Here is a 21,399-nt window from a genome sequence, read left to right as displayed (position 1 = left end):
CTTGGCTCTGTGTGAGCACTGCTCCACAACAACTAAAACATCGGTTTGTTATCAGCATTAACAATAACAGCCACTATGAAGAAAATTAACCATATCCTAGCCAAAACCAGGACACTACTATATATAAACCACAAGAGACTTTGGTCTTTGGCACATACTCTATGTGCCTCTTTACCACATTATCTTTGCCACTATTAAAAAATACATTTAGTTTCTTAAGTTGGCACCATAAGGAAGAGTAGTAAGTTATCAAACAGTAATGAAGACTGAAAGCCAAGAACAGAACATTGATGTGGATATAGAAAAGCCAACAATTTTCTATAGTTTTGTTTGTTTTTTTTTTTTCTTGTTTATTTTCTAGCATTATAATGACTAAGCAGGCAGAGCAGCACATGAGGACTAGAAATACAATTCCTAAATAAGAGGATTTTGTCTCCAGCTGAAAGTATATGGATGCTTTTGCACTGCTGGTAAATCTGACAAATGTGAAATTACTGATAAAGAAATACTTATTCCAAAACATAATCCATTGTTGGCAAAAGCTTTTATCTACTATTAGTATTATTTAAATTTACCTAAATTGTTTTCCCACCAACAGAGTTCATGCTGCTTGCTCTCTCTTCCAGACAGAAGAGACAGTACTACGTCTGGTACTTGGTGCCAGGTCTGATGTAGAATCTTTTCATAGAAAAGTTTGTCATAAATGAAAGTCAGATTGCTTGAAAAAAAATATTGCTTTCAATTTCAATCCACTTTCAAAGACTTAAAGACTTTTGGTAAAAAAAAGACACAGGAAAAACAAGAAAAAATGTAAGAAAATGAGAAGTAAACCTGTTTGAAGTTTTATACTGACTGCCAGTGTTAGTCAAAGACTAACATACAACAGATCTTTACATTTTAATTGCAGTTTCAATTTTACAATTAAATTTTCTGTAGTTACAGTACAAAAGATGAATCAGAAATTAGAAATGGAAGATTAAGTTGAAATTTTAGAAAGTATCCCGTTTCCTACATATACAAAATTCCGAACACTGAATTGTGACAGACTAAGAATATATTCAAGCACATTCAGAAAGGAAATGCGGGTACTAAGAGACCAAATGGGAACTGAATTGGAAATTAATATAAAATACATTAGTAGCATTGAAGTATAATATTATTATCAGGGATTGCTATAGCCAGGCATTTAAAGAAATGTTTATAGGTTACGTTTTCAGGGACATTACAATGCAAAGTTACATGAGAAGTTCACATAAAGCAGGACAAAATACTAGATATTACAAAAACACAGGTAAAGAGCAAATGCCAAGAAATTACAAAATTAAAGTAACTAAAAAATTCTCATTTGATACCTCAAGTTTACTGCAATCAAAATTTGGTTTTAATCACTAAAACTCTAATTATCTGAAAGATAATTTGATAAAATACTTGCCTGTTACTTATCAACCATAGGAATCAATCAATGAATTCATAAAACTCTCTGAAGAGTAAAAAGGAAGTAAAATTTCTGCCTGTATGGAAAGGTTGGTATTAGTGATCTGCTTACTCAGGACACGCAACTTTAGCTGAATGGATCCAATTTCTTAGACTGTATGAGTCACTCAGGACAGCAGCATTATGTCACAAAGTATGAAAGAAAGAAATTTAGCATATTACAGTTTTTCACTTTCCTATTCATGAATGAGGGAAATATCATTACGATTCTACATGATACAAAGTAACTTACAGAATACAGAGGTTTTGATGAACAATTTTATTGAAAGCACTAAAAACAATAAATAAATAAATAAATTACTTTTTGAACTACAATAGAGAGTTGGCATACATTACACAGAACAACAATTCTCAAAAGATAGTGCTAGTCACTTTTGCTTAGACTCGAGTCTAGCACTGTTGCTCTCTGCCACTCCCAAATTATACAGAATTACTCTGAGGTCTACGCAGAAGTGATGGTGATCAGGATGTGTTGTCCTGAGAAGTTCTTTGATCACTTCGGGAAGCGCAAACGATTCAAACATCTTCTTATTGCTTCTGCAAAAGATTTAACATAGAATAATTGACATAAGATAATTGACAAGTTTCAACTTAACAGTAAAGATTTTACAGATCTATTATCTATCAGTTAAAAAAAAATTATATTGGGAGCTTCACATAACTCTGTCTCTAAGCAGAAAATTATCAATGCATTGTAAGAAAAATCTTGACAAAAATCATCAAGAACTATGCTTTCTCTTGACTAAATGGTATTTACATGTAGTACAGTGGAAGATCAAGGAAAACCTGTAAAAAGGTTTCCCCAATTAGAAGCAAGATTTCAGAAACAGGACACGTACAGAAAATCCACAATAACATCAAGGCAAATATAGTAATGAACTACTACAAAACCAAGGGTAAAAAATTTACTTTAAAGAATATATCAAAGTTCATTTTTTAAGATTCATGGCACTACCTGTGAGGTTGTCTTTTAATTAAAAAATTTAAAAATCTGGATTTCTGAGTACACTTTTAGTTTATTTCCAATGAAAAATATGATTTAAATTAGAGTATTTTACAGGAAAACTTTTTTTCCCCCCGAGTTCAATTTTGTTCCTAAGAAAAATCAAACTAAACCCTCAGTTTTGCAAATAACTAACTCTAATGTAAGCTACGGTTTAGTGTAAATACCTGCTTTTGTAAATGAAACAATCCCATTAAATAATGCACATCAATGGAACTCAGCAGCATTCTACCACTGACATGCTGAAGATCTTTGTTACAATAAATTAGTAACCAACAAGCAACGGAAACCTATTTTGTAAAGGTTAACATTCCCCCAAAGTCTTATATGGCTCAAGACCTTAAACTCTGGTTTTTTTTGATAGAGATGAAAATTGACAAAACTTAAATTTAAGTCACATACAAAACAATTTTCAGAGGACATTTTTACCAAGTAACTCGGTAAAACTGAAGGTCGGGGGGAAGAAAAGAAGGGTTTTCTTCTAAGCATTCTTGTCATCTAAATAAATAAGGAATATATGTTCTTTAGGCTAGTTATTTTTTAGTTCATATTCTGAACTACACAGATTTATAGGCAAATTGAGAGACTCATCTTACATATCTGTGACAAACATTTTAAACATAATTGCTAACAATGAAAGTCCAGTATTATTTGTATTGGAGCAAATGAACGTCAAAACAGAGATGAGCTTTTTAAAAAAAGAGAAATGTCCCCAAGTTCAGTGATCTAATGGTAATTAACAGAAAAACAGTAATAAAGGATTACTTTATTTCGGAGAGTTTCCGTAGCATAAAACAAATCTTTTTCAAAAACCGCATGTCTAGTCCGGGATTCTGAAGCAATTCAGAACAAGCACGGAAAACGGATTCAGTACTGCAGTATTCCAGGAAAAGCTGTAAGCAATCTGTAAAAGAAAATAATTAAAAAGTTTCATCACAGAACTTGGTGCAGGGAAAAATAAATCATTGATTTATAGCTTTTGAGGGCTTTATATGCCTCATGTTGTGCAACCATGAGAACAATGTAATAACTGGGTATATTCCAGGCATGTGACGCAAAAATCAGGTAAAACTAAGAACTAAAAACCACCCAAGTTCCTAAGAGTTCTGATGTCACCAGCACTTGTGGTATTAAAACAAGGCCTATTCCCCTAAAAACAAAGGAAAATAGGACACTGAACAATTTTAAACTCAAATTAAAAAATCTTATCTTCAACATGTTTATTCAATGTTAGTTGATCATGATCCTTTTCTTATGATTACATGAGGAGAACACTAAGCTATGCTAAAAAGACTCAAAAGGAAATATTTTAAGCTGCTGCAAAATGATGTACAGAAATAGTACCTGTAGACACTGATGTGATACTAGACAGCCTTTCATTATCAAAATACTGTCACTGTGCTGTTTCAAGACAGGCAGAATAGTAATTGAGAGGTCAGAGTTGGATAAGAACACCTGAATATCGAAACAATTCCTGTAAAATGCTGGATAATTTTTTAACATGGCCATATTGTATAATCTTTTCCATTTATCCTGCTCTCCAAAACTCAGTCAATTTAGAATAAAGTAAAATCTGTTCCCTTGTGTTGTTTCACTCTTGATTCTAATAGTACAGACTGATTTATAGCAACACCATAAAGAACATAAGTAATGATTTAATAGGTAACAGAACTGAACAAATTTGTTAGGAATCCAACAAAAGTCACTATTCACTGCGCTCTGCCCTTAGTGTATAAACACACTTGGTATGCCCCAGGATAAGTTACTTAGAATATGCCATTAAATTAATAGTTATTGTAATATTATTCTACTTTTACTGTAGAAGGAGGTCCTACAATTTATTCCTATAAATATCCACAAAATGCCTTAAATTCCTTTTTGTAGGTGTAAACAAATACCATATTCAGCTTACCTGGGCATTTTTTTGCTGGCTTGTTCTTACTGGTCTTAAAAATACTGTATTATTTTATTATTAAAAATTCTGGTCTTAAGGTATCTTAAAAATACTTTATTAATATATATATACACACATATACACACAGATACACTGTAAGAATGTTTTAACTGTGAGGTTTATAAAACAATATAAAAAATATGCTGAGGGATTTTTACTATAAAACAGAAGAGCCAAGGTGGAAATAATATCTCAAGTCTCACAAAGTTCAATTACGTGAAAGCAAACTGATAAAGACATGCATTTAAAGAGATTTTTCATACATCGTTTATATATTCATTTCAAATAAGCTTTTGCAGAATATATTTTAAATCATCAAAAATGTACAAAGTAAGCATATAATTTAAATGCCTGTCTATCTGATGAACTGGAAGAATAAAAACTGTATATTTTTAAATATTTTTGTTTCATCTCTGCACAGATTTTGTTTTTATTAACTACTGTAGAAAAACTAAATTGGAATCTATCCTGTCAGGATTTGACACAATTTTAAATAATCTGCAAAAGCCTCCCATTGTAACCATAAAAAAATGCAGCATTTTGTAGCTACATTAACTTAACTTGATTGGTAGACTGCAATGAACAATGACCAATTTATCACTGTTGACAGAATTCATCTGAAATTTACCCTCAAAGTAATCAGTCACTCACAGCATCAAATCTCACCAGCTATAGTTATTCAGAAAATTCTGTTTTATAGCTAAAGCTCTGTCACCTCAGAAAATGAAGACTGTCAGGAACACCAGCTTGAAGTTCATGTTTTCACAAATTAACCATTACAGTTTTGCTTCATTTCTAATTGCATGTGGATCTGCCAGGAGACTGGACCAACCCAACCGAGTGATGGAAAGTTAGCTCATGGAAAAGTTACATAAGGACCACAGAAACAGAAAACACTTGAAAGAAACAGTAACAACACTGAACAGCTTCCTAATGAGCTGTTGTCTCTAACACAGTCACCTGCAAGATTGGAACCATTTGCTGAGTTTAACTCATTCTCTTGTCATCAACAGCTGGGCCTGGTAAGAGCCAGTGGTTATGGCACAACAGAGGGCAGGCAAGATAACAGTCAGCGCAAGGCCCCTCGAGTGTGGATGCCTTCGTGGGTGACCCCGAGTTAAGAGACCCCAAGGACAGCTTCAGCCCATCACCCAATACGCGTTGACCTCAGGATGGTATGAATTGCTCTTCAGCTTCCTAGATGTGCAAGACCTTCACGCAGCTGTGACACGGGATGTACGGGAGACCAGCGCCATTCTCAAATGACAATCACACACACACAAAAAAAAAAGCAATAAAAAAGGTTAAAAATAGAACAGGATTCCTTATGTCACAGAAGTCAGTTGGACTGAACAGAAGTTTACAAGGAACAGAAAAGACCAGAACAAAAACCTACACCTTGGAGGCCAGGAACTACCTTTATAACAAGACAGATTGTATGAAAAGTTGTTCTTTTTTAACAAGGTCTAACAACCCCTCACCCCCCCATAAAAGCAGAAGGTCTGCCAGCCACAGAAGTAAAAATATCAAAAAATAACTAGTAAGGCCCGCACAAGAAAGATGGGACAGAAGATAAAGGCATTTTAGTCTTTTGGGTGCACACCTTGGCTAGTTTGCTGGTTTGCAGGAAATCTATCTTGATGGAAAGGACAAGGAAGGACAAGCCCCAAACCTGTAATTCCAAAAGAGCCCTTTAGGCAGGGACACCACAGCAGACCTCAGGAATCTGAAAGAAACGTTAGCTGGATTTTATGACAAGGAAAGTTAGACAGTTGTTGCTAACAAGTTGGGAAGTGGCACTTTGTGAAGAGGGAACAGCCAATGTAATACATGTATGTAGGACATGTACAAAAAAAACCAAACCAATCTGAACATATTCATGCCCTTCAATAAAACTCCCAAGACATTTTCAGAAACTAAAGACAGAAGTGTGCTATAGGTTTATGCAGCATTACATGCAATATCATTGTATTGGAGAAGATGGGGATTAGAAAAAGAACTGGAAGGTGTGTAAGGAGTTGGCTAAAAAGAAAGCAAACCATCTGGCTTTGAAAAGTGAACTTCTAGTTTTAAACGGTCTAGTTTTAAACAGCAACCAATATGGTCTGACCGTTGAAGAGTGATTCTAATGAGGCCTTAGAGAGAAAAACACCATTCCACAAATAACCTAGATAGCCTGTAAATCGCAGCTATACACTATTCGGGGTTACTTTGTTTAGTAAACCAGAAAAAGCCTAACGACCTACTAGAATCACTAAAGGAATCACAACTCTCTCTTCCAGGTGGAAACCTAAAAGAGCTTTGTTCCAACAATTCTTCTGTCCTTGCCTGCCTTATTTCCTCTGTTCCACTCCTGCAATAACCAGCTCAGAACTAAGCACAATATTTCAAACAAGATGACAAACTCAAATAAAGTCTTAACATAATTAAACCTAACCTGAGATGCAACTCATATGATTCTGGAACATCATGTCATATAAATAAAGTCTGAACTCTTACAATACACAGGTGTTATTCAAACTGCACAAATTATACCACCTACTTCCAAAAAAAGCCCCAAGGAAAATAACCTTCTTTATAAAATTACTTCAGCTATAGCATTGGTCTCAATTTTCCTCGAATGTTACAGAGAAACATTGGCTAATAAGTACAATTGTTCTATGAGTCAAATTAAGAAAAAAAGTATTAAAATTTGGTTTTGTTCAACTGAACAGTGTTTGAGGTGCATTCAAAGTTTATCAAAGCATTAAATCTACTTTCTGTGACAATGTTATCAGATCAGGTTTTGTTATCACACCCATCTTCGGGCAGGTTCATAGCTTAAAGATCACTCAAGAATTAATTATTCCTCCACCTCTGCCTGCTGATTCCTCTCTTCCTTGTAAAAAAGAACTAGCAGAAGAAAGTAACAATCAGAAAAGTAGAAGATATTGCATATGAACACGTAACCTGAGCTGGAAAGTACCAAAGAACATACAATAACAAACTGACAGAAAGAGAAAGAAAGTACCAAACAATGTTATCTTTCAGACCTCCACCATTTCCAATTGAAACAATGGTGTCGGGACTCTCCCCTGACAGGATTCTGGATGTGAAACACCTGAACCAAAATGGGGATGGGGTACATAAAAAGCTGTGTGCCAGTAAAGATGAAGAGCAAATAAGATTATTAATTCTAATTTGCCATTAAGATACTGCATATTGACAGGAAACAGATGATACCAATACCTCAACTGTTACATTTGACGTTATGTTTTCAGTAACTGGATGCCTTATTAGCATTGTTGACGTGTGAACTAGCAAGGGAAACTTGGACACCCACTGGATCAGAAATACTACGAAGCCAAAAGGAATGATACTGCTCTAAAATCTGAAAAAATGAGTACTGAAACCAAGTCGGTCAATGGGCTTAAGCAATACTGCAGAATCTCTTATTATAATTTCTATCAAAGCACAGAAATGTCCATCTTAGGCCAATAGGTGCTTTCTTCTCATGCAGCTTAAGTAATTTCCCTCAATATATGAGGGAGTCTAGGCCTTATGTCTGGAATATGAGGACGAGAATTTTTTTTTTTTTTTTCAGGAAAAAACCTACAAGAGGGCTTCAGATAGGTCTGAAATGTATAGAACCATTAGCATATATTGCTTACTGTAACAACAGGTACATGCAGTTACAGGAAGAGGCAGTGCAAAGCATTTGGTATTTCACATCTGACTCATCTTGCAGCCTGGACAATTAAAATTTGAATCCATAAAAATACTTCACAAAAAAATAAATTAAAAAATTAAGTTATGAAAAAGAACATCTGAAAAAAATCAGTGCTTTTTTTTTCTTACTCAGTTTCTAATCACGTAAGCTGTAACGGTAATATGTTTAAACAAAAATACTGGAATAATCATATAGACTCAGAAGATTATTCCAGCAAATCGAAAGAATGCTTAGGGATTGCATATCATAGAGAAAAAATATAGACTTCGACTCCTGTTGGTCAGAGGCTGTTTCGTTGGGTAACACGTTTCCATATTTTAGTACAAGATCAGCTACTTATGACTTCATATTTAAGGCTGCATAACAATAAAGTTTTAAAATTGTGCATAAAGTCCTGTTTTAGTCTAACACAGAGAGACCTCTGAATATTCACAGCCACCTTCCAGTTTGCTTTTAATAACTTGTTCATAAGAAACATACAAAGGTATGAAATTATGATTACCTGTCAACAATACTACTTGTCATCATTAACAATTTCTTGGAAAACATTAACTATATATTGGAAAAGAACAGAATCTGACTATAGCATGTATATAGGCAATTCCTTATACCAAAGAGAAAGGCTCTGCATAAGGCTTTATATCCAGTTGCTGAAAAATAAATTCTCAATCATATGTTAATCCAATTAAGCATTAGTCCTCCTTCCCTGGTTTTGCATATATATCTTCTCTGAGAAGCAACATGGCAAAATGTGAACTTCTCACAATTTATCTCCATTATTCTTCTAAATCTAGGCATCTAGCATATCAAAATGACTACTGCTAGGTAACAGAACATGTACTGTTAGTGGAATTTTTCTTCAAAGTCATGTCAGATACCATCAACCCTGCTTAGGTTTTTCTCTCCCAGTTACTTTACCAATCAAAATTACGATGATTAGAAATACTTTGGTGTAAAAAAAACTAAACTAACCACACGGTCTGAAAGGAAGAAAACAACATCAGGTAAATCTTTCTGCCACTTATCTCACTACAAAATAGCTTCTAACTCAATGTTTTTCCATCCCAAGTTAAACACGCTTTCTATTTTCACCGCTATAGTACATGGTAACAAAATACCCCAAGCCAACAATATGTATTTCACAAATAGCAGCAGTCCCTTCTCCTCCCCTTTTCTGTTCTAAAAAAACAGCGAATGATTTTTATTCTAAGAAAAGTAACAAGGATTATTCCACACGACACTGGAATGGCTCACTAGTTTTGTGTTCATCCAGACTGTTATCAACTGATTCTTTGCCTGTATCACCTGGAAAAGCACTGTGAATAATGAGATTATTAACCCTTTTATAGGACCACACTACAGAACAATTCAGCGAAACATAACCATCTCTTACAGATGTGCCATTTCCAATTATTTGAAAGTGAAAAATGGCTAGGGGAGAGCTGTTCATGGGGGGGGAGGGGGGAGATAAACTTTTTTTTTTTTTTTTATCTCCACCTGCTAACAGGATTTCATGAAATGGCTGCCCTGGCACAGTCTTACTTCAAAAGAAAAATACTCATTGGCAAAACATCAGCAAGGTAAACCAGTGCAATAAACAGAAAAGCTAAACTAAATATAATAACAAAAAAATCACACCAGTAAGAAAGCAACCAGGACAATATGTAAAGCATGGATGCTGACAGCGAGAAGAGACAGACAATTCAGAAACATACTTTATATCTCTAATGAATTTAAATGACACAAATAAATGCTAATGCTAGATTAGGTTATTTATAGAGAAGCATCACGTTATTTTTTACTTGGTATTTATACTTATCTCACCTATTTTCATCATAACTTTTTTTTTTTTTTTTTTCAATTACTCACTTTTATCAGAGCTCCTGGCCATCTCAGTTAATGCATCAAGAGGACAAGAAAGGAGACATTTTCTGGATATAGTTAAGTGGCTTAGTACGACAGGCACACATTGGTATTGCAAAAATAACATCTTTCCTTCATCTGTTCTCAAGTCCACGCAAAGGGAACGAAATGCATGAGTCAGGTAATTCACTGAAAGATAACAGAAAACAGGGAATAAAAATTCTATAATCACAGTTCCATTAGATGATCACAAACATGTGAATATTTATCCTAAGAGTTACTGTTGCAAATATATACTAATAAAAAAAAGTTAGATGGCTGAAAATATTAATTTTATTTATTTATTTAAAGGCATACTCTGCCTATTTTTATTCCTTAAAAAAATTGTTGTGAGTGGAAAAAAAGACATGCTACAACTCACAAATTGAGCAAAATATATTTACAAACATAAAACCTTTCTAATATCTTCCTTAAGAGAGAAAAGGAAATCACAAGCTGCATAGTTTGGGACTATATTGGTTTCAACATCTGGGAAGCCTCTAATAAAGGAGTAAAAGGCTAATTCATCTGAATAAGTGCAATTACTTTCATGACAGCAACTATTCGCATTCCTTTCCATAAAAGGCTGTAGTTTAAGTTTCAGTGCATCTATGTTATATACGCATCCATTTTGGAGAGCACTAAATTATTCAGAGAATTTAGATTAAGTGAATCAATTCAATTTTCTTAATTTCATGATGTCAAATCTTCCTCAATATCTTGGAATAGCATTGATCATCCGGAGCACAGAAAATTAGGAGTAAGGCAAAAATTTATCACACAGCAAAAGTTTAATTGCAGTGCCATCTGCTGGATATTAGCATCTTGAAGGAAACAGGATATATATTTAAACTGAACATGCTGCTTTATCATCACTAGATCATTAGACACGTGGTCAGTGATGAAAATTCATACACAGTAAGTTTCAACATACATTTAATAGATTTTTTTTCCACGTTCTATAAGCTTGCAGTAAAAACCAACCATGAGAAGCTAAACTGATTCATTCTGATCAACAGCTTTCATCTGCTTACAGTTAATCTCTGCAATAAGTACTTTTTTTTGTATTGTAATTCATTTTCATCATTTTTATCAACCATTTCTAGAAATGTGAGTTTCAATTTCAGGGTAATCATCGTGCTTCACCAAAATATACTGACTGAAACTATATGATACTGAAATTGAAAATATACCGATTCTTCCCTCCAACAGCTGAAATACTGTACTTGCTTATTAATGGTGTCAGGATGGTCTTCCAGAATGTTTAAATCCTGTTTATTCTAAGCACTACCAGTATAAATACTGCACAGGTCAGTATTTTTGTCATCACTTCAACGAAAATTTTTTGTCTTTTCAGGCTCTGTTTGTTTTTAAAGAAACTCCTGCTGAGAAGAGATGCTACGGCATCCTGGAGATTGCACAAGTGGAGTAACTGTCATGAACTGAAGCAAAAGTCACTAAGAACTGTGATATCTCCAGACAAGTATGACCTTGTTTGCTTTGCCTGTTAACAAAATACATTACTATACTGCATCAGCATATAGTAGCATTTTTCAATGTTTTTCAATGTTGATAATGTTTATGGGTAGCCACTTGCAGTGACAGACTTGGTAGGAGAGGAGGGGAGACAGCAGAGAGGTAAGAGCTAGACAGACTATGAGCTTTACATCAAACTTGGACAAAGCAATGAAATTCTAGAACTCTCTGAAATTTGCTACTGATTTCAGTTTACTGAAGAGCAATTAGCTGTACCATTATATGCAGTGAAGATCTTGACAAACAAATCACTGCTAGAGTGATTGCTTGAGAGAATTACCAACATCTCTTTTCCCCTTCGTCACAAAAAACGTTGATCTCACTGACAACAATAACACATATTAAAATGACCACACAAATTATGACATGAATAATAGCAAGGTTCATACTTCCTTCCCTATATTATGCTTTATCAGGTGGTAAAATTCAAATAAAACATCCTTCACTAATAAAGCATTACAGATGCTACAGTATCATTGAACTGCTGCATTTTGTAAATTTGTTTTTCATCCAGGCACATTCCTGGAAATAAGATTTTTTAAAAAAAGGATAAAAATAAAAAGATGATAAAAAAAGACATCATAAAAACCAGAACTTACCTCGCTGAAACTTCGCTGTTTCAAGCAAAATTAAAGTTGACAGAAACCTCAAAGGCATAAAGGAGCTTGTAAAGAAAAGTACAGTTTTTGGTGTACTCTGTGTAGACTTTTCAGACCATGTTTGCAGGTTTCCCTGATGTTCTATGCCTTTGAAAATAACTTCTCCAAGTCTCTCCATTGTTGATGTCATGCTTGCATGCTGTTTCAAACAACGTGCACATTTAGTGTAAACATTAAAATACAAGAAAATCCTGTCTACTATGTATAGATATGTATGTTCCCCTAAGGATTAAATATTAAATAGCAAATGCCTTGACCATGTATTGCAATATAATCTGTACTACTTTGCGTTCCATAAGCAGTTGAACAACATTAGCACAGGGCCTTGTCAACACACACTTCACAAAAAGACAAGGTAGTCAGGACCCCTGATATGCTGACATTATTTAATTTGCCTCTGGTTCCAGAATAAAGTCAGTTCAAACTCAGCTTTAATCAACGCTGCCTACTACACTATACTCTTTTCTGAAGATGCCTGAAGCTAGATCCTACAAAAGCATTTACAGAATTAAGGTCTAAACATGAACCTTAAGAATACCGTACAGGTAAGACGTATTGGACTTTTCAACAAACTGTACAGAAATATTACTTCGGAATCAAACTTAATAACATGCTCATTTAGAATATTTTCTTATTAGCACTAGAACCACCAGCTTACAGTTCTATTCAGTTAGACACTGAGTAGAGAACAAAGAAATCAAAATTCCTTTGCTACTTTGCCACACATTGCCATCAATTTCAACAAATCTCATGCATAAAGTGAACAAAAATATATTTCTTTTCCTAGTTCACAAGTTTTGTAAGCACATAGGTAAAATATCATTCCTGAGATGCTAGACACTGCTGCAACAAAGATCACATATGTATGTAAAAATATGTTTACATACATGGTGCAAAATATAACAATGAATGTGAGAAAGTTAATTTGATGAGAATTATTTTTTCATTTGCTATGTATCTGTGGTAGGAATTTATGCTTTGCAAAGAGAGCAAAGTTTCTTTTATATATAATCCCTGAAAACATCTACTTTTCATACTCATTTATAATACAAAATATCACTCGGGAACTTACCTTATTACCAGTGTTTATCTGCCTTAGAGACCAGTAGATAAATTGAATGACAGGCATATATAGTTTAGGATCCACAAATGGCATCCACTGGAGCTGTCCAGTGACCACATGCAAAAGCTGTAAAAATACAGAATGGCAAAGTTATATGCAGTATATGAACTTACAGTATAAGCTAACCACAAGTAAAAAGCAAACAAAGAAAAACAAAACAAAACAACACTAAAGTAAAATAAACTTATTCCCAGAGTTTAACAGACTACATGTGCAAATACTCACTGTGCAGACCTGGTACAAGTAACAGAATTATATACATATACTGAATTTACATTTTACACAGGTTTACACAAAAAGTGGAAAGACATTGTGTGAGCTCAGACTCTGAAGTCTAATACCAATGGCTACAAATTTTAAATATAATGAAAAAAACACTGTAAAAGCAGATTTCCTGAACACCTCACTGATTTCCAAGCCTTGGTATCCCAAGAAAGACGGTGTTAAAAGAATTGCATGGTATCATCTTTTATAAGACATAAATTGAACTTTTAATACCTAATATCAGCACTAAAATACTTTAAATTAGATGTGTATATCTCCTTAGAAAAAAGGAATTACATACAGTATTACAGATAAAACACAAGACAAATTATCAGCTGATAAAAATGACTTAAAAGAGAAAGACAGGTGGAATCTAAAGTTCAGACTGAACAGTACACATTTCCTTAAAAATGATCTGTATGTTCCACGAATGACAAATTATCTCTTACATCTCACTGTTGGAATTAATACTGATGGACTGTCATTTTCTTTTAATTAATGTATTCAAAGCGCGTATAAAACAGGCTGACCTGTTACACTCTCAAAAATAATAAAAAGAATCTTAACATTTTAGCCTCAACAAATTCAAATGCCTTTACCTTCATACAATTTTCTGGAGTGCAGTTTTCTTTAGCACACTGAGGTTTATCATTGCCCTCTCTCTCTCCTTGTATTTCTATTTTGCTAAGGTGTTCGTTTGAGATCCAGTCCATAAGAATAGTTAAGAGGTCGTAAACTTTTGAATTCAGTAGTACCTGTAATACATCCACAACATCAGTTATTTCAGCTTTCAAGTTTATGATTTTCTAAACCACAACACCAATAGACTAAAATATATGAGTACATTAGTAATACGCAAATGCTTTATTATGTGCTTAGACAAATGTTTATGAAAGGCTTGGGAAGAATTGGGAAGAGATTTTCACATACAAAATCAATCTATTTTATAATTCTAACGAAATGCTTTAAAAAGGAAAAAGCAAATCTTTAATGATCTGTGCATGTGGAAATCCTCATTTTGATACATGTGATACACTCCTTTGCTTTATTTCATACAATCTACTTATGCTAAATTTTAACTGTGTAAGTAGCACCGTTAGAAGAATAAAGACTTCATGACATTGTCATTCTGTCCCTCTACTACAACTGTACAGAAAAACTCTGTGAAAGGTATCCAGAGGTTCCTGAAGACAGGCTGCACAAACAGCTCTTTAAAACCTTCACAGGTCTTCTTGTATCTACCTTCAGACAACTGTTCTTCTCTTCACTCAGAATTATAACTACTGATGCTGCTCATATATCACTTGCGACTAAAGTACGCTAAAACCTACGTACACAGAGAAATATGTTGGCTATATAGAGACAGTACAGTTTTAAGGCATCTGATATAGATCAAGTAGAATGGCGTGAATATCTCTCTTTCTCATTTCAGTTTAGCCTCTAGCGGGAGAAAGTCATTACCAGTCGGGAAATGTTGGCAGAGTACTAGCAGAGGACTTGCCACTGACTGGAATAACATGGAGACAGAAAGTATTTCATTAAGTGATGCAAGAAGGTATTTTAAGGAAAACAAGGTGATCCTTTTGGAACTATATATGAACACTGCATTTATCCTTTCCCACATTAAAGACCATTTCCCCAAAGTATAACAGCAGTACAATCATCTCTGGCTTATCAAATTAAAATTTGTTATCTGACTTCTCTAACTACATTTCAGCTGGTTTTATTCATAAAGGACAGTGTTGTACTGTAGCAGTAACCAGAATAAGTTTAAGATTTGCTCTGACACAGCAGAAGAAAACAGTTACAGTGCAGGCAGAATATAATTTTAATTCATAGTTGAGAGATAACATGAGAGGAAGAAGAAAACAGCTAAATAAGCAAAAAACATATACATACACAATATAAAATTCAAAAGACATTTTTAGCAACATACTTTATTCTTTCAGTTGACTGTTTCTCCCAATATAGTGTCTACCTATTCCTACTGTAATTAACTCACTAAAAAAAATCAATAAAAATTATTTTATTTTTCTAATTTCTAGCATTTTCTAATTTCTAGCAGATACATAACGTTCTACTGCCTAAAGTCTTTCACACAGATCTTTCACCTTGCCCAGTCCTTACCTTATCACTTTCTGATGCTCCTGTCTCATTTTCCTCCTTAACAGGTTTAGGTTGGCACACCACTCCTCCTGAATCATTGGACTTCTGTGCCATTACCAATGCATGCTTCTGCTACAATAAAATGTAACAATTATATTTCACTTGTTAACTATAAAGGAAGAAGGTACCTGGAAGAAGAAACCTTACCTGTAAATCATTTAACTGAGCTTGCATGCTTCTTGCTCGATTATCTAACTTCTTGTTCTGTTCGTTCGCGTCACTTAACTGAAAGAATCAAAAACCATTCAAATAGCTGTAGATTCAAAACTCACTTTTTGACTTAACCATCACATTGAAATCATTTGATGTGATTGCTAAAAGTTCAATTTTTTTCTTCTCAGCATGGACAGTGATAGAAACAAAATCACTGTCCACTTCCTCAACAAATCACGGGATGGCCGAGGTGGGAAGGGACCTCTGGAGACCATCTGGTCCAACCATCTTGTTTAAACAGGGCCACCCAGAGCAGGCTGCCCAGGACCACGTCCAAGCAGCTTGTGAAGATCTTCAAGGACGGGGACTCCTCAACCTCTCCAGGCAACCTCTGCCTGGATAAATAAAATAGTCGTGGCTCTTTGTTGACTTGCGGCCCAACCTTTCCGCTTACAGGGGAAGAATAAGCACAATACCTCTTTAGGGATATAGGCACTACGTATTTGATTACTTCTCATAAAGAAATGACACAAAAAACGGAGTGCATGTTTCAAGAATGGTCTAATGGCCTTGGAAATAGAGAGGGTGAAAGTTTTCTTCTCGCAAGAATGACACTGTCACTGACCATGCTCTGTGAGAAAAGAATACGAGGCAAACTATAACCTCCATTTAAATATAAGTAACGTACTCTATGGATACAACAAACATCCCGATCATCATGTAAGTCCTCTGTGAATACTTCAGTTTGCACAAAAGAGAAGGACAAAGATTTTACTGAGACTAGGAAGCAGATGATTTTCATCAGACTCAAGAGCATCAGAACTGCAATTCACTGAAGGAGCAATGGTCAAAAGAGTTTACGTAGCAATTTGCCTGTCAGCATTTAGGTCAGATTTAAGTCAAGTGAGAAGAAAACTTTAACTCTGTATTATTGTGAACCACTGTCTCAGCGTGTCTTTAAGAACAGAGAAAATATTCCTTTAATTAACACTTTCAAAAATAACTGAAGATACTGAGTAATCATGGAATTAGAAATACACATACTACTTTTTATTTAATAGAATCAGCAGAGCAATTCAGCACAGGGTGGCTTCCATTATAAAATACTTTCTCTCTATCCAATCTCAGTTTGCTTCAAAGGATATGGTTAGTCTTTCCTAAAATCACCTGTTGCTACAGGGTCAGGGGACTAACTCTAATTTCTTTAATACTGGAAAAGATCTGAGAGACTAAATTTCACGTGCTAGAAAATGAAGCAGAAAGTAATTACAACCATTCACACAATTCTTGTCTTACTGAAACAAAATCAGCAATTTTGCAAACAACTTGTTCAAACGTTTAAAATTGTTGACTGTAACTTCTAAAGCTACTAATAACAGGAAATAATTAATCTTGCCTGTTTTTTAAGGGAATCATTCTCATCCATCACAGACTTAAATGATGACTTCAGTTTACTATTTTCCTCAGCCACTCCTCTCAAGGTTTCTTTCATTTGGTTCATTTCGGTATCAGGTTGCTATAGAAATATCAAATGTTAAAGCATGATTAACAAGAGCGTATTTTAGAAATATCAAATGTTAAAGCATGATTAACAAGAGCGTATTTTAGAAATAATTCTCAACTAAGTTCCATTTTACTGTTAAAATAATAGGACAAACTTCCAAAGATCAAATTTGTAATTCTGCATGGTCCAATCTGCACATACAACCAGTAGTGAAGAAAGCAACATCCACACCACGTATTAAGAAGAAATAGAAAGAAAATGGGAGCCACGGCGTACAGCCTATGGATCTTATTTTTTTCCAGAAAATACCTAGATCTTCTCAATTGTACATTCCTCAGTTAAGTCACATGTGGGAAAGAACTGTGAATGAAAACAAATGTCAAAGCTTTTGTTTACACTTAGCTTTTCTTCTTAGCATCCATTTTAACCACAAACATGCCCAATTCTCTCTTTCTTGAATCTTTCAAATATTCTAACCATTCACTGCTGATAGTTAAGACGCTTTAGTTCACCTGTACTTAAACACCTGTCCTGCAATGTCCAGGAATGTATCCAATACTTGTTACATTTCATTGAATTGGAAAAAAAAAAACCCTTGTGAAACTCAACATAGTTATCTTTTAATATAATATTTTATAACAATTTAATAATATAATTTAATACCAGGACATACCATTAAATTATAAGCAAAAACAGACAAAAAACAGCAACAAAGGAAAACTGAAATGACAATTACTTGTAACAGTCAAAAACCTGTACGTCTTGAAAAAGAAACCAAGGAATGTGTCTTTTCTCCCCCTCACTGGAAATTTGTAATATAATTAAATATATGCCAGCAGATTCCGAAAAAAAAACACAACACTGAGGCTTTGAAGCTGAGTATAAAACAAATGTTTTCAGAAAATAACGTTCCTTTTCTCAGAAACTGTGAGAAACTTCTATGTGAAAATAGCGCTTTGTTCAGAAGTGCTGTCTTTTGCACTAACAATTCAGCCATCCACTACATTTTCTTAAGCCTCGCTCTCAGACTGTTATCATGCTGCAAAAAGGACTTTAGTGGTAAATATAGAAACGATCTCATCGACAAACAAAAATGCTACAGATAGGCTCCAAGCGGACTGCTCAACTACTTCCATTGAAAAGGCCGAACCTTTAGAGTTAACCAAGCCTAGGAAAGGCTTGCTCAGCTTGGGATGGAGCAGGAGCAAGGTGGCTTGAAACTGACCATAAACTTTCAAAACAGTCAGGGACAGCAGAATTACAAGTGAAAGGTTTTGCGAGAAAAAATTTGAATTAAGATTCTCAATTTCTCCAAACTACGTTACACAATGCTTTATAAGGCTTGCATATTCGGGGTTTGACAATAATTTCACAGTGCTTCAGGGATTTGGCAATAATTTCACAGGCCACTGGGTTGCTGTAGGTGGTGCCAGGATGTCTAAACCATCCAATTCCATTATTAAATCGGGTACCATCCATATCATAATCAACTGTATCACTTCATTCCCGCCAAATGTTTGTCTAGTCTGTTCTGAAGACCTGCAAATACTGGAAGCACCAGTCTTACTGATCTCTCTGACCCAGTGGTTGACTGCTTTTGTTTTAATCTAGTTTTTCCTCATACTTACCCTGCCACTACTTCTATCACAGACATGGAAAAAAAAAAGATTACTTTCTTTCTCTTTGTGGCAGCCTTTTATGTAGCCAAAGATTGGCATGTTCACGTGTCCCTGCATTTGTTCATCACCCTGCATGTGTACAGATGATATTTCTGTTCAAATGCAATACTGCACACTCTTGCCTCTGAAGCATTGCGCTTTTCTCAGACCTACTACCTCTTCAATTTGTCAAGATCAATTTTAATCCTAACCTTCTTTTTCAGCATGCTTGAAATTCTCCCTCGCTTGCTATTCGCTTCAAGTTTAACAAGCGTGCTCTTTCTCACCATCACACTTCTCACTGAAAACACCCAATACTGGACCCAAAAGAGACTATTCCAGAATCTACTATGTACATTCCTTCAGCTGTGAAACACTGTCTCACTACACCTTACCACCAACCTTATTTCAGCTGTCATACTTTTCTAATATGATTATGAAAACGCCACGTAAAACTGTACCAGAAACAATACAGCAAAGTCTAGACATACATATAACTAGTACTCCTCTACTAGCCATGCCTGTTACCTTGTCCTAATGGAAATCACACTGATTTGACAATTTAGGATTAACACAAGCTCGTTGCCATTTACTGCAGTGTTTTTGGCATGGCACTTCGCATGGTTTGTTCATAGCTTGCCAGGACATATATTTATTTATTTAGCTGAGAACCAACATTAAGTTGATGGCTGTGTAACTCTTTCCCATTTGAAAAGAACGGCATCAGATTTTTCTAGTTGACTCCACTTGACCTCCACAAGTTTTTACAGATAACCACTAACTGCTCCTGGCTTTTCAACACTTCTCTAACCTGTGTGACACTTTTAAAGCCACTTGTGTTTTTTCTAAAGACATCTTTAAAATCACTTTTACGGATTTGAACCATCTATCTTAACACATTCCTTCCCTATTGAAAGTTGAGGTCCTGCTCCCCTGACACCTTTCTCCCTTTTTTTCCTGTATCTACATACTCCCTCAATGGCTTGTGCATCCTCCCTCAATGGCTTAATGATCTGTGCATGTGGAAATCCTCATTTTGATACATGTGATACACTCCTTTGCTTTATTTCATACAATCTACTTATGCTAAATTTTAACTGTGTAAGTAGCACCGTTAGAAGAATAAAGACTTCATGACATTGTCATTCTGTCCCTCTACTACAACTGTACAGAAAAACTCTGTGAAAGGTATCCAGAGGTTCCTGAAGACAGGCTGCACAAACAGCTCTTTAAAACCTTCACAGGTCTTCTTGTATCTACCTTCAGACAACTGTTCTTCTCTTCACTCAGAATTATAACTACTGATGCTGCTCATATATCACTTGCGACTAAAGTACGCTAAAACCTACGTACACAGAGAAATATGTTGGCTATATAGAGACAGTACAGTTTTAAGGCATCTGATATAGATCAAGTAGAATGGCGTGAATATCTCTCTTTCTCATTTCAGTTTAGCCTCTAGCGGGAGAAAGTCATTACCAGTCGGGAAATGTTGGCAGAGTGCTAGCAGAGGACTTGCTACTGACTGGAATAACATGGAGACAGAAAGTATTTCATTAAGTGATGCAAGAAGGTATTTTAAGGAAAACAAGGTGATCCTTTTGGAACTATATATGAACACTGCATTTATTCTTTCCCACATTAAAGACCATTTCCCCAAAGTATAACAGCAGTACAATCATCTCTGGCTTATCAAATTAAAATTTGTTATCTGACTTCTCTAACTACATTTCAGCTGGTTTTATTCATAAAGGACAGTGTTGTACTGTAGCAGTAACCAGAATAAGTTTAAGATTTGCTCTGACACAGCAGAAGAAAACAGTTACAGTGCAGGCAGAATATAATATTAATTCATAGTTGAGAGATAACATGAGAGGAAGAAGAAAACAGCTAAATAAGCAAAAAACATATACATACACAATATAAAATTCAAAAGACATTTTTAGCAACATACTCTATTCTTTCAGTTGACTATCTGTGTCTCCCAATATAGTGTCTACCTATTCCTACTGTAATTAACTCACTAAAAAAATCAATAAAAATTATTTTATTTTTCTAATTTCTAGCATTTTCTAATTTCTAGCAGATACATAACGTTCTACTGCCTAAAGTCTTTCAAACAGATCTTTCACCTTGCCCAGTCCTTACCTTATCACTTTCTGATGCTCCTGTCTCATTTTTCTCCTTACGACGTTTACGTGAGCGCAACCCTTCTCCCGAATCATTGGACTTCTGTGTCATTACCAATGCATGCTTCTGCTACAATAAAACGTA

General features: G+C 34.8%; 2 protein-coding genes across 6 annotated transcripts; both read right to left on the bottom strand.

Moving 5' to 3' along the window:
* Positions 1-311: 311 nt before the first annotated feature.
* Positions 312-15,902, bottom strand: LOC310892177 (coiled-coil domain-containing protein 138-like). 5 transcript variants are annotated; one of them, XR_014577916.1, is made up of 9 exons: positions 15,772-15,902; positions 14,244-14,399; positions 13,330-13,446; positions 12,198-12,396; positions 10,030-10,212; positions 6,055-6,123; positions 5,412-5,708; positions 3,263-3,401; positions 312-2,031 (listed from the first exon to the last, which is right to left on the bottom strand). XR_014577916.1 is itself a non-coding variant. In XM_083819606.1 (7 exons), exons 1-7 carry the CDS (start codon positions 15,862-15,864, stop codon positions 5,641-5,643), a joined length of 885 nt encoding a protein of 294 aa, XP_083675732.1. In that variant the 5' UTR covers positions 15,865-15,902; the 3' UTR covers positions 4,493-5,640. The 5 variants fall into 5 exon arrangements, 3 of the variants coding, with proteins under 3 accessions (XP_083675732.1, XP_083675734.1, XP_083675733.1); XR_014577917.1 differs by lacking the exons at positions 312-2,031; positions 3,263-3,401 and having other exon boundaries at positions 4,493-5,708; positions 6,055-6,177; XM_083819606.1 differs by lacking the exons at positions 312-2,031; positions 3,263-3,401 and having other exon boundaries at positions 4,493-5,708.
* LOC310892185 (uncharacterized protein) lies at positions 15,876-21,366 on the bottom strand (the record flags this gene model as incomplete). Its single annotated transcript, XM_083819626.1, has 3 exons — positions 15,876-16,035; positions 17,360-17,479; positions 21,274-21,366. 3 exons carry the CDS (start codon positions 21,364-21,366, stop codon positions 15,916-15,918), a joined length of 333 nt encoding a protein of 110 aa, XP_083675752.1. The 3' UTR covers positions 15,876-15,915.
* Between the last annotated feature and the right edge of the window lie 33 nt (positions 21,367-21,399).

Source organism: Anser anser, assembly GCF_964211835.1.
Source record: "Anser anser genome assembly, chromosome: 1".
In the NCBI taxonomy this organism is placed as follows: Eukaryota; Metazoa; Chordata; class Aves; order Anseriformes; family Anatidae; genus Anser; species Anser anser.
The sequence above is the reverse complement of the archived record's forward strand: the minus strand, read 5'-3'. Positions and strand labels throughout refer to the sequence as shown.